Source organism: Aquarana catesbeiana, linkage group LG01, assembly GCF_042186555.1.
Source record: "Aquarana catesbeiana isolate 2022-GZ linkage group LG01, ASM4218655v1, whole genome shotgun sequence".
Classification (NCBI taxonomy): Eukaryota; Metazoa; Chordata; class Amphibia; order Anura; family Ranidae; genus Aquarana; species Aquarana catesbeiana.
The window spans coordinates 605,590,614-605,605,129 of NC_133324.1; the positions used below are offsets into that span (position 1 = coordinate 605,590,614).

A 14,516-nucleotide genomic window follows, 5' to 3' on the forward strand; every position below is an offset into this window, starting at 1 on the left:
GGGGTTGATTTATGAAAGGCAAATAGGCCATTAATTTGCAAGGAAATCTTCCCCAGTGCTTAGTGAATATGGTACAATTTCACTTTGCTAAAAATACTCAATCGTGTGCAAGGAAAATGGAAAACAGCATTTTTGTTTATACATGATTGGATGATGGAAATCAGCAGAACTTCACCACATTTACTAAACTCTGGGGAAAATTTCCTTGCAAAGTTCATCTTCCCTTGCAACCTGAGCAATGGGGGGAATTTACTAAAACTGGTGCACTCAGAATCTAGTGCAGCTGTGCATGGTAGCCAATCAGCTTCTAACTTCAGCTTGTTCAATTAGGTTTTGACAATAAAACCTGGAAGCTGACTGGCTTCTGTGCAGAGCTGCACTAGATTTTGCACATTCCAGTTTTAATCACTTTAAGACCGGGCCTTGTTGTTTACAAGTTAAAATAATTTTTAGAACCCCCAAACATTATATATTTTTTTCTAACACCCTAGAGAATAAAATGGTGGTCGTTGCAATACTTTCTGTCACACAGTATTTGCGCAGCGGTCTTACAAGCGCACTTTTTTTTGAAAAAATACAATTTTTTGAATAAAAAAAAATAAGACAACAGTAAAGTTAGCCCAATTTTCTTTTATATTGTGAAAGATGATGTTACGCCGAGTAAATTGATACCCAATGTGTCACGCTTCAAAGTTACGCCCGCTCGTGGAATGGCGACAAACTTTTACTCTTAAATATCTCCATATGCGACGTTTAAAAAATTCACTTCTGCACGCAAACTCGGCGGGACGGGGCGCGTTTAAATTTTTTTTTTTCTTATTTATTTTACCTTTTATTTTTTATTTTTACACTGTTCTTTTAAAAAAAAAAAATGTGTCACTTTTATTCCTATTACAAGGAATGTAAACATCCTTTGTAATAGAAAAAAAGCATGACAGGACATCTTAAATATGAGATTTGGTGTCAAAAAGACCTCAGATCTCATATTTAAGAGCTACTGTATGGGCAGAAGTGACATTTTGACATTGCTTCCGCCCTGCAATAGTATGAAGCCGGGTGGGGGCAATCTTCCCCTCACTCAGCCCCATACCTAACACGGAAAAGGACCCGATCACCTCTGCTGCTGCCGATGGGTCCGGTAAGTGGTGGGGGGCCCTCTCCCGCTGCCGATAAAAGTGATCTGGTGGCAAACCCGCCACAGAGACCACTTTTATCTGGAAGCGGACTGCCCGCTGAAGAGGAGGATACCAGGGTTATGGCAGCTAGCTACTGCCATAACAACGATAGTCCTCTTCAAAATACCACCGTATAATGTGCGGCGAGCAGTCCAGAAGTGGTTAATAAATGTCTCTCACTTTGTCTATGGAGGCGTTGTCACCTTAGGTTGCTCTCCTGATCATACAAAAACACTTCCTCCTTTCCATTACATGGAGGAAACTTGTACTGTACAGGCATACCCCACTTTTAAGTACACAATGGGGTTTATTTACTAAAGCTGGAAAATTGGTTTCTATGCAGAAGTGAGCCTGATTTTGCACTTTCAAGTTTTAGTAAATAAACCTCATTGTGTACTTAAAAGTGGGGTATGCCTGTAGTTCACAGAGGTTAGCTGGGAAGGGAGAAAACTCTGTTTGTGATTTCAGTTCAGTGCACAGGAAGTTACAAAGATGCTGGATTCAACAAAATCAACAGAACTTTTTTTTGGGTGTACTGGCAGAAAATTTACTTAGCCTGAAAAAGAAGACACATGCATTTACCATATCTAAGGACTGGTAAGCTGCAATATATTACATTTTTGTTCTTGGGTTTAGATATGCTTTAGGAGTAATAGCATCATTTGTGTTAGAAATTATACATGCGAGAAGACATGCAGAAACTACATTTCCAAACATTGCTCAGCAAAGAACAGTAAGACAAAATAGGCCTATGCCACCTACGTATAGGAAATTTGCGTCAACGTCCTATCTTCGGCTTTATATGAATAAGAGTCTAAGATATAAATACTAGAGAAAAGTTGACATTTTAATGTTGCCTCTAACAAGCATAGACATGTCTTATTTCACTAACCTGAACAATTACAGCTGGACTCTAAATGGGTAATACATACATTATTCTTTCCTCATCATTTTTTATCAATCAAGATCTTCAGTGCGGTATTCCATGTGTGTCCACCTACTTACTGCCCAAACACACAAATCATCAGTATTTTACTGTAACACAAAGATATTTATCTCTCACCTTCTGAGCTGTGGTTGTGATTTCTGAATCTTTTGAAACTGGAAGGTCTTGCAGCAGTCACGGAGAAGGCCAAAGCCAGTAGACCCCAGATAACTGCCATGGCGTATGGTCTTCTTCAGCTTAACTGTAACGCCCACTTTCACCATGACGCTGTCCCTTAGGCCTTCTCCCAGGGACTACTAACCTAAAGCCTGTGAAGTCATCTCTTTCAGTACTCGCAACAGCTCTTCGATTTTGGCTTCTTTTCTTCTTTGTTAGTTTCAATAATGATATAAGTTTAGTTCTTTCAGTTGCACAATTGTTACCCTTTAAAGAAAAAAATATGTTTTTATGTCAGTTTGTAATGCATACACTACGTGTAAAATACCAAATTGTTTTACAATATTTGTACATTTAATTGTCAAGTGAGTATCAGTGGTAGTTAAAAAGCTGAGCATATAAATTACACTCACCAGCTTGTCCTTGGTTCTCAAATCCACCAGCTGAAGTCCAGATCTAAGCAATTTCTGTAATCTGTATTCTTTGCCTTGCTAGACTGCAAATGCCAGATTTCCTATAGACTTCTAGTGCTTGACACCTAGAGAGCAACATTAAAGCAGGGGTCCAAATCAGCAATACTAACATTTTTGTGAGCTTTTTAATATACTAAAGTGTAACATAGAATTGTTATACACTTAAATAGAATAATTATTAATCCTCTTTCATTTATACAAGTACAAAAAACTGGCATCCGATTCTATGCCATGGTTAAGATTGGTGATTATAGTTTGCACCTAATTCATGTCAACCTTTGCATTGACTTATAAAATAGACTGTTTTTAATACACAATTACTTGCTGAATCAATCTTCTTGTCTAAACGAAATGAGCCTCTAGAAGGCCCAAATGTAGTAATTATAGAATCCAAAGCCTTTAGAAAGTTGTAAATAACTCCCACACTAGAGGTTTACGAGAGGTTTAAAACTTCCATGGTCATTGAATGGCAAATGGTTGTTCCACATGCTTAATAACCATTGAATACATGTTTTGGTCTATTAAAATGCATATTTGGATCACTTACGTCTATAGGTGTTGAAAAAAATCTAAAATGGACAAAGACAGATTGGACAGCATTGTCTACTTCTATCCACAGAAATGATCCAGTTAAAAATAGATAGATCAGGTAACTATAATTTCAAAGCTAAAGGTATCCTTAACAGTATATTAAAAAGATGAAGAGGCTTTGGTATCACACTGCACATTATCAACAGAGAAAAAAGTCCTCTGAAAAAATTCTCCTAAAAATAGATCCAAATAGCCCACATTTGACCCAGCCATTTATTTTTTTAAATCTCTTTATTAATTTTCCAAATAGAAAAAAACATATTACAACATGTACTTTCAATCTTCAACTTTCCCACTCTCGCAGGAGCTTTCACATAACTTTTCTTAATATTAATTACAACAAATAAAAACATTAATTCTTCCCCCTAAACCTTTGTGTTGATGGTGTGGTTTGTTGTACCCCTTCACTTTCCTATCCAACATCTTATTACTTTCTTTGTTATTATTCAAGTTGTTCACTCTTTGGATTTCCCAGAAGCCGTTTTAGGTTCTACTATCCAGCTTGCCCAGACTCTCTCATATTTTTCTTCACATCCTCTATTAAAATATGTTTCTCTATACAGCTACAAGTTGTCGTTTACTAAATATTTCCAAAAGGCTAATGAGGGAGCTTCTGTTTTTTTCCAATTCAGTACTATTGCCTTTCTCGCATAGAAAAGCAGCAGACTTACTTGTGTTCTTTTTGCCCTAGTGGGGATATTATTTCTTACCAGACCCAGAAGACAAGTCTCTGCATCTCTGCAATTGTATGAGCTTGTCTCAGAGTGAGACTAATATCTGGAAAGGGAATCCCCATATCTCTTCCCAATTCTCCTCCTCTAATTTTGGGACATCTCTCATCCAACCTGCACGTAACCTACATCTATTAATGCAGTTTTCACTAAATGAATATAGATGGTTGATATCAGTTTCTCTTCCAGTCTCCTTATGCCCCGTACACACGATCGGACATTGATCGGACATTCCGACAACAAAATCCTAGGATTTTTTCCGACGGATGTTGGCTCAAACTTGTTTTGCGTACACACGGTCGCGCAAAGTTGTCAGAATTTCCGATCGCCAACAACGCGGTGACGTCAAGCACGTACGATGAGACTAGAAAAGGCCAGTTCAGAACCAAGTGCGGCACCCTTTGGGCTCCTTTTGCTAATCTCCTGTTAGTAAAAGTTTGGTGAGAGACGATTCGCGCTTTTTCAGACTCGTGGCTTTCAGATCGTTTTCTGCGGTTCAGTTTGTGCTTGTGGGTTTGTATCTGCTCTTCAGTGCGTGCAAGCAAGTTCCGCATGACTTTAATTAGTCATTGTGTTCTTGTTCGTTCGTTACTGTTTTTCAGGTCGCTCTTCACAGGCCTTGCTGTTCTTCAGTGCGTTCTGTTACTTCGTTCTGAGCAGCCGACCGTTTTCTAGCCATGTTTCGTATACGTACTCCTCGTAGAGTTCGTGCTGTGCGGGGGCTTGGTGTTGGGGTCCTGACCTTGACACAAGTCCAGTCCATGAACAGGGTGGGGAGGAGTTCATGGACCAAGAATTGGTTGCTTCAGCGTGACCAGTTCTCTCATATGCCTTTGCTCCGTGAGATCCGTGAGAATAATCCTGATGATTTCAGGAACTCTCTCCGGATGACGGACCCCATATTTCACCGTTTGTTGGCTTTGCTGACCCCCTATATCAGCAGGCAGGATACCTGCATGAGGCAAGCCATCACTCCGGAGCAGAGGCTCGTCGCTACCCTGCGGTACTTGGCGACAGGGAGAAGCCTGCAGGACTTGAAGTTCTCGACAGGCATCTCCCCCCAGGCTCTGGGGATCATTATCCCAGAGACCTGTTCTGTCATCATCCAGGTCCTACAGAAGGAGTATATGAAGGTAAGATTTTTATCCTTTAATATCACATTTTATTGTATTGAATGTTTGATAATATATTGTATTTCTTTCCTCATTCCCTAATTACCATGATTGTAATATGCTGTGAATGTCCCCTTTGTCATCATGCATGCTGGATTTTTATGTCCTTCATACATATTTGCCTTCACTTACCTCCCCAGCATGCTCTCCTGCCCCTATATTCACCTCATGTAGTCACTTAACAATGTATTTTGTCAGCTCCATAGTAGTGCTTTACCACAAACAACCCCTAAAATGTTTAGAAATGTGATTTGTGCTTTAAATTCAGGCAGAGTGGCAGAGGCTTTTTTTTTGTAGTGTCCCCAAATCATTTTTATTAACCCTCCCTCCCCCCAACTGCTAAGTCAGCTGATCCCAATTCTCTATCTATCCTCAATCATCTATCTGCTGACTGAGCCAAACCCATACATACTATACCCATCTCTTTACTAGTCAGATTTATGGATGAATTCCCCAAAGCATGTAGTGCAAGGGCCTGCCTGTATACTTTCAAATGGTACTGTTTAAAGTTTTGGTATCCTATCTTGATATCTTGATAGGTAATAGCAGAATGTCCAAATGTGCTCAAATGTGTATAGTGTGTATTTATATCTTTGTATTATGACACTTCTTACCTGTCCAGTGGTCTGCCAATAGTGTAACTAAGGAGGGGCTGTTCCAAGTAATACCCTGTATTTAGGCATTCATCTCTCAATGAAGTGAAGAGGGTTACCTGTCCAAGATTCCCCCCCCCTATAATGTTAGAAATGGCCCATGAGAGGGGGGGGGGGGAATATGATAGGCGTACCATATACTTTGGTGTTGTAAAATTCCCCTTAATAAATGTTATCTGGATGTTGGCCAAGAATGTTTGTGTGTAATCTGCTTTCCATGTTTATGTGCAAAAATACTAATTTTTTTTGTTTTCCTCAACAGTTTCCTTCCACGCCACAGGAATGGCAGACTGTGGCCTCCCACTTTGCCCAGTGGTGGGACTTTCCTAACTGCGGAGGGGCAATTGATGGGAAACACATCCACATCATCCCACCACCCAACTCAGGGTCGTACTATTATAATTACAAGGGGTTCAATAGTATTGTGTTGTTGGCGGTGGTGTCGGCTAATTATGAGTTCCTGTATATGGACGTGGGGAAGAATGGCCGGATGTCCGATGGTGGAGTCATCGCCCAGACGGAATTTTACAGGCGTCTCCAGAATGGCAGCTTGGACTTGCCACCTCCAGAAGACAATGTGGAAGGACTCCCATTCGTCTTCGTTGCGGATGAAGCATTTGCGCTGGGGGGACCATCTTATGCGGCCATTCCCAATGAGGACCCTCACCCCGGAACAGAGGGTTTTTAATTACCGGCTGGCCAGAGCCAGAAGAGTGGTGGAGAACACATTTGGAATCCTGGTCAGCCGGTTCCGCCTATTTCTGACACCCATCCATATGGCGGAGTATAAACTTAATCATATAATCCTGGCGTGCTGTGTTCTACATAACTTTTTACGCCAACATTCGGCCAACTAAGCTGGCTCAGTTGGGCCTGAGGCCGGAATGATACATGAAACAACACTGACGGCGCTTGAAAGTGGCCATCCTGGCTTGCCCTCCCTGAGTGCCCGTGATGTCCAGTTAAGATACCTTGAGTTCTTTGCGGGTAGGGGGGCCATCAATATGCCAGCAAATTTGTGAAGCCTTTATCAAATAAAAAGCAAAAAAAAGACAATCTTTGTTGACATATACTGCTTGTGTTTGTTTTAGCTGACCCTGACAGAAATGTGGTGAGTCCAGAAAATGGCGTGATTGTGTAACTTTATACAAAGCACTGTTGGGTGTTATTTACTAAAGGCAAATACACTTTGCACTACAAGTGCACTTGAAACTGCACTGAAACTGCACTTGTAGTGCAAAGAGGATTTGCCCTTAGGAAATAACCCCCATTTTCACAGAAACCAGCAATTACATCACCACAAAAGTGTTGTAGCGTTGAGACAATAATCCACACATTCTTGATTCACAATCTTTTTAATACCTGCACAATCACATGTGCATTTAGAAAAGGTTTTTCAAACAAACCAACATGTTTGTTGTATAACAATTTTTGGGGTAGCATTATAAAAAATAGAAATGTCCATTTAAGATAAAACAGGCATGTGTAAAACCAACAAGAAAGACACAAATCTTGAACTTACAAAGTTCACATTTGGTAGAACTTGAAGCCAATATCAGACATGAACTGTGTTTGATATTGCGTTCCAGGAAAAGCCAAATTTGGAAGATGCGCACAAATTTACCAATGTCAACATATGCTAGCTGCCATCAAGGGGGATAAAGGGACGTGTTTTGGGGGAGCAACCCCTTCCTCTCAGCTACTTTATTATTGAGGAAGGGGTTGCACCCCCAAAACGCGTCCATTGATCTCCCGTGATGGCAGATAGCACATGTTGGCACACTGTGTGCATCCTCCAATTTTGTCTTTTTTGAAAAATCGCTAAAAGATTTTTAACATTGTAGCACACAAAAAAACAAAGGGATTTGGAGGGGTTTTAAACTCGCCCCAAAACATCAATGATGTTTTTATTTTTTTTAATAACATCATTGATGTTTTTCTTGAGGTTTTCCAATTGTAAATTACAGCCCATGATCTCCCCGATCAGGATCTGGGCACTTTCTGATGTGAAAGGATCTGGATCCACAACATCACGATCACGATAAAAAGATAGAAACCAAAAAAAAAGGTATCAAAAATATGCCGGCATCCATCTCTTACTTGAGTCTGTGGTCGCAGACACTCACCTGTTGTGGTGACAATTTCCACCACATCTTCTTCCTCCTCGTGCCCTTCTTGTGTTGGGGGGGGTTTCCCCTTCTTCCAGAGGTGGGGGGTCTGTGGTCTCCTCGGATGAGGGGTGTCCTCCGAGTCTTTTCTCCCCTATGTAAAACAAAAATGGTATACTTAGCACATAGATATTTGATGGCAGAACTATAAATAGAAACATTGTTTGGAAGTGGGGTACAATTGTCTATTTTGGCCGAGTTCCAAAATGGAGCATTTTCAGTGTCCTTTGTCAAGCTTCAATACTTTACCTGTCTTGTACAAGCTTCACAGATGGAGCACCTGTGTGGCCCCTTAATAAAAAGGGTGTTCTTGTGTCCCACACTAGTGCTCCAGTATCCAGATGTGAAAACAGCTGCTCAGTGTCCTCTCCTTACACAGAATCTAGTTTGCATTTCATTCTAGTAACAAAGCCATCTGCACAACCAAATTAGTTTCATACAAGTAGGGCGTAAAAATTGTGGGCAAATGCATATGGCCAAAACAATGGTGTTTTATAGGCCGAAAGAAAAATGTTTGATACGAACGAAAAATGTGCCCATGAACATGAAAGTTGCCATTTAAAAATGTACACTTGTAAGAAAAGCACATGGAGCAGCACGAACGTAATAAACATAAAGAATAGGAACACAGGACAACTACTTACTTTTTTGAAGCACTCTCCGGATCTTTCTGTACTGCTCATGTTCTCTTAATTTGAGGTCCGACCACCGTTTCCTGAGCTGATCTTTCGATCGACGTACCCCGAAATACCGGTGCAGACTCCTGACCATTTTCGCCATGATCTTGGCCTTTCTGATATTGTGGTTGGGGTAAGGTCCATACTTCCCATCATAGTCGGCCTTCTTCAGGATGTCGACCATCTCCAACATCTCCCCAAAGGACATATTTGAGGCCTTAAATCGTCTCCTTCTGGATCGGGACGTTTCCGGCTCCGGGCTTTCCTCCTCCTCCTCCTCATTGCTATAATTAGCACACACCTGCTGTGTATCCGCCATGTGCTCTTCCCCCACTGCGCCGAACGAAAAGGGGCGGGGAATAGACTAGGAAGAACGTCAGGGGTGGGCGGAGTTACATGCATGCGCAGTGTGTATAAAGCGTAACACGCGTGCGTATTACGTATGATCTGTGAGCGGAGGAAGGAGCATCGGAGACGCCGATCATGATAACGAAGGTAAGATCTAAACTTGGGCCTATACTGCTTCGAAATTGAAGCCTATATTGTAACAAGATTAGGAGAGTTTAGCCTGACCTTAGGGTTTTTCTTGTGTTGTGTCTTGCAGAAAAAATGGATGGCTTTAATGACCACAACTTCCTCCCCCTGTTCATAGACAAATACAGGGAGCTGCCCTGTCTGTGTCAGGTGAGACATCCCCATCATAATCATAAACAAAAGAGGCAGGCAGCGCTGGACAAACTGCTGGAGTTGGTGAAGCCGAAACCAAAATTGGTGGCCTGAGGAGCACTTATCTTAGGGAGCGCAAGAAGGTCACAGATTCCCAGAGATCCGGAGCTGCAGCAGATGACGTTTATGTCCCCAGGCTGTGGTACTATGAGAGACTGCGATTTCTGTCAGACCAGACTGAAGTCAGGGAATCCCTCTCAACCCTTCCTTCCACTCTTCCTTCCACCCCAGCTGAGGCTACCGATGTACAACCTGGGCCTTTCAGCCAGGAAGAAGTGGAGGAGCCCAGCTGGAGTCAGGTATAGCATTCTTCTACAGATTTCTGGTCAATAAATAAATGATCTTTACTAGATGTCATTATTGTTTACTAATTGCTGATTGAAAAAAGTGTTTTACATATCAATAGACAGTAGTGGGCACCCAAAATTGGGACCAGAATGAAAAATGCTGGGCTCAGAAGGATAGTCTGTTATATTTGTTAACATTCAATTTGCAACAGTCAGAAGGTGAAAATTGTGTGTGATTGATGAATTAAAAAATAAAACAATGTCCCTTTTTCATACACAGGAAGACCTCGGCCAGGAGGAGGTTGTGGAATGTGGCAGCCAGGAGGGGGCGGGGATTAGTGGCAGCCAGGAGGAGGCGGGGCTAAGTGTCAGCCAGGAGAAGCCTGGGACCAGTCGCAGCCTGACTGAATCGCAGGTTCCTCCCCTCCGCCTTCCATACAAAAGGGCGAGGAAGGCGACTCACATGCAGGATTCAGTGCTCAGGCTAATTCAGGAGGCTTCTGCGTCCCTCCGAGCCTTACCCACTCCTGAAGAGGCCTTTGCCTGCATGGCTGCCACAAAACTGCAGGGCATGCAGGAGGGTCACCGCAAGCTATGTGAGGACCTGCTTTATAAAGTCCTAAGTAAGGGGGTGAATGGGGAACTAACACTCAAGACCAACGTGATTGAATTGGACCATCCTCCTCCTGCTGCCACAACTCCATCACCAGAGCCACAGTGTGGAAGGAGGCGTGGAAAGAAGACCAGAGAGTGATGGCCCTGGGTTCAGTCTGGTTTGACAAAAGATGCAGTCTCTTGTATGACCACAGCCTGGGGACACAGATGTCATGTGCTGCTTTCCGGATCTCTGGGACTTCTGGACCAGACTGCATTCTCTTAGATATGGACTCCTCAGGCCACCAAAATTTGCTTGAAAATAGTTGATGTCTGCCCTGGGGGTCCAAGGCTTCACCCACTTCTGCTGTTTCTCCAGTGTTGCCTCCCTCTTTGTTTAGTTGTGAGCCTTTAATAAATGATTTTTTTGCAAAATATACTCTCCTATGTGTGTTTTCATTCAAAAAGGAGAGTTTGTTGGTGACGATTCAGGTACATTTCTAAAATACAATGTGAAATTAACAAGGGACACCAACACCAAACAATCTCCTACAGATTAAATATAACAACATATCAATGGTGTTGTGGTAACTTGACACAAAAAACACACACAAAAATATTCTGGAGTAAAAATAAAAATACAATAAAACAAAAATCAGCCTTGAAAAAATACAAACCAAAAATAACTAATCTGCCTTAAAACCAAAAAACAAAACAAAAAAACCCACCAAAATAATGTTGTCAGATGTGACAAATCAAAATATATTGAGGGAATCCCGATAAATAATAAAGAAAGAAGTTTGTGAGAAGTCTGTGTGAATATGAGCAGCAAAACTACTTAATTCTTCTCACATTATAAAGAAGAAGAGAGTGCGCTATATTAAACCATTTTTTACATTGCACCGTGACGAAAGTGCTGTATACATTGCGAACGCTAAGTTTACCAGACCGAGCTGTTCCGTGTCGGAATTTCTTCTGAGCATTCGTGGCACTTTGTGCGTCGGAACAGGCCACACATGGTCAGAATTGACGCGATCGGATTTTGTTGTCGGAAAATTTTATAGTCTGCTCTCAAACTTTGTGTGTCGGAAAATCCGATGGAAAATGTCCGATGGAGCCCACACACGGTCGGAATTTCCGACAACACGCTCCGATCGGACATTTTCCATTGGAAAATCTGACCGTGTGTACGGGGCATTATAGTTATTTGTTCTAATCCTGATTCTGTCAATTGCGGAAAACATTGAGGAAATTGGGCAGAAAGAGTATGGGCAAGCTGCATATATCTAAATATATAGCTTCCTGGAATATTCCATAGTTCTATCATTCCTGCAAAGGATAACATTGTTTCTCCCTGTACCACCTGAGATAACTTTTTAACCTTAAATTTGGTCCAAGCTCCTGGATAGAATTTGAATGGAGCAACTGGGGATTCATCCACAGCGGAGTATTTGGAGACCAAATATCCTTAACATGTTTTTCCCCCATTAAACCGGCTCTCCATACCTTTATAGTAGTTACCATCAAGGGGGTCAGATCGTATATAGATTTTAAAACTCGAAACAGCAATGCCTGAAGTGATTTAGTAGAATGTACCACTAAAGCCTCTAACATTGTCATGGGTTATATTTATCTGGGTTTAACCATTCACCTGTCGTAACCAGCTGTGCTGCTAAATAGGAATGAGCCCGATGTTCAAGTCGAACGTAAGTTCGACTCTAACATCGGGTGTTCGTCTGTTCGCCAAATAGCGAACAATTTGGGATGTTCGCAGCAAATTCAAAAGCCGCGGAACACCATTTAAAAGTCTATGGGAGAAATCAAAAGTTCTAATTATAAAGGCTTATATGCTTGGTATTGCCATAAAAAGTGTTTGGGGACCTGGGTCCTGCCCCAGGAGACATGTATCAATGCAAAAAAAAAGTTTTAAAAATGGCCGTTTTTTCGGGAGCAGTGATTTTAATAATGCTTAAAGTGAAACAATAAAAGTGAAATATTCCTTTAAATTTCATACCTGGGGGGTGTCTATAGTATGCCTGTAAAGTGGCACATTTTCCCTGTGTTTAGAACAGTCCCTGGACAAAATGACATTTCTAAAGGCAAAAAAGTCAAGTTCAAACTACTCGCCGCTATAATGAATTGTCTATGGGAGAAATCACAAGTGCTAATTTTAAAGGCTTATATGCATGATATTGTCATAAAAAGTTTTTGGGGACCTGGGTCATGCCCCAGGGGACATGTATCAATGCCAAAAAAAGTTTTAAAAACGGACGTTTTTGCCGGGAGCAGTGATTTTAATAATGCTTAAAGTGAAACAATAAAAGTGAAATATTCCTTTAAATTTTGTACCTGGGGGGTGTTTATAGTATGCTTGTAAAGTGGCGCATTTTTCCCGTGTTTAGCACAGTGCCTGCACAAAATGACATTTCTAAAGGAAAAAAAGTAATTTAAAACTACTAGCGGCTATAATGAATTGTCGGGTCCCGGCAATACAGATAAAAGTCATTGAAAAAATGGCATGGGATCCCCCCAGTCCAGTACCAGGCCCTTTGGGTCTGGTATGAATATTAAGGAGAACCCCGGAACCAAAATTTAAATAAAAAATTGCGTGGGGGCACCCCCAAATTCCATACCAGGCCCTTCGGGTCTGGTATGGATATTAAGGGGAACCCTGCGCCAATTTTTTTTTTAAATGGCGTAGGGGTCCCCCTCAAAATCCATACCAGACCCTTCAGATCTGGTATGGATTTTAAGGAGAACCCCGCGCCAAAATTTATTAAAAAAATTGCGTGGGGGTCCCCCCCAAAAATCCATACCAGACCCTTATCCGAGCACGCAACCTGCCAGGCTGCAGGAAAAGAGGGGGGACGAGAGAGCACCCCCCCTGAACCATACCAGACCGCATGCCCTCAACATGGGGAGGGTGCTTAGGGGTAGCCACCCAAAGCACCTTGTCCCAATGTTGATGAGCAAAAGGGCCTCATCCCCACAACCCTTGCCCGGTCTGCGGGCGGGGGGCTTATCGGAATCTGGAAGCCCCCTTTAACAAGGGGACTCCCAGATCCCGGCCCTCCCCCTGTTTGAAATGGTAACAGGTACATTGTACCTGTACCATTTCACAAAAAAATTGTCAAAATGTTAAAAAAAAAAACACAAGACACACCTTGGGACAAGTCCTTTATTAAAAAAAAAAAAAAAAAAAATGTCCCACGAAGTCCATTCATCTTCTTCTATGGCTCCGTCGACAGACTGAAAAAAAAAACCCGCCACTGATCTGCCTCCATGGGAGGCTCCCGCCAACTGACGCGTCCTCACAGGTGACAGTTCTTATATAACTGAGGGTGGGGCCACACTGTGATGTACCCAGGTGACCCCGCCCCCCTCTGACGCACGGGGACTTCCCATGGCTTTCCCAGGGCATCAGAGGGGGCGGGGCCACCAAGTTATGTAAACGGGTGGCCCCGTCCCCTCTGACACCACAGGGAAGGGTCCCTTTGTTAAAGGGGGCTTCCAGATTCCGATAAGCCCCCCACCCGCAGACCCCCACAATCACCGGGCAAGGGTTGTAGGGATGAGGCCCTTGTCCCCATCAATATGGGGACAAGGTGCTTTGGGGGGCTACCCCAAAGCACCCTCCCCATGTTGAGGGCATGTGGCCTGGTACGGTTCGGGAGGGGGGGTGCTTTTTTGTCCCCCCTCTTTTCCTGCTGCCTGCCAGGTTGCGTGCTCGGATAAGGGTCTGGTATAGATTTTTGGGGGGACCCCACGCCATTTTTTTTTTAATTTTGGCACGGGGTTCCCCTTAATATTCATACCAGACCCCAAGGGCCTGGTAATGGACTGGGGGGATCCCATGCCGTTTTTTTCAATGACTTTTTTTATCTGTATTGCCGGACCCGACAATTCATTATAGCCGCTAATAGTTTTAAATGACTTTTTTTCCTTTAGAAATGTCATTTTGTGCAGGGACTGTTCTAAACACGGGGAAAATGTGCCACTTTACAGGCATACTATAGACACCCCCCAGGTACGAAATTTAAAGGAATATTTCACTTTTATTGTTTCACTTTAAGCATTACTAAAATCACTGCTCCCGAAAAAACGTCAGTTTTTAAAACTTTTTTTGCATTGATGCATGTCCCCTGGGGCAGGACCCAGGTCCGCAAA

General features: G+C 42.4%; 1 protein-coding gene across 1 annotated transcript in view; it reads right to left on the reverse strand.

Moving 5' to 3' along the window:
• Nucleotides 1-14,516, reverse strand: part of ADAMTS10 (ADAM metallopeptidase with thrombospondin type 1 motif 10) — a 272,206-nt gene that overhangs the window by 144,635 nt on the left and 113,055 nt on the right. Inside the window, exons 2-3 of the mRNA XM_073599198.1 lie at nt 2,691-2,815; nt 2,239-2,544 (exon numbers count right to left, since the gene is read on the reverse strand). Coding sequence (XP_073455299.1) covers nt 2,239-2,384 — 146 coding nt within the window. The 5' untranslated portion in view covers nt 2,385-2,544; nt 2,691-2,815. The remainder of the gene's footprint in view (nt 1-2,238; nt 2,545-2,690; nt 2,816-14,516) is intronic.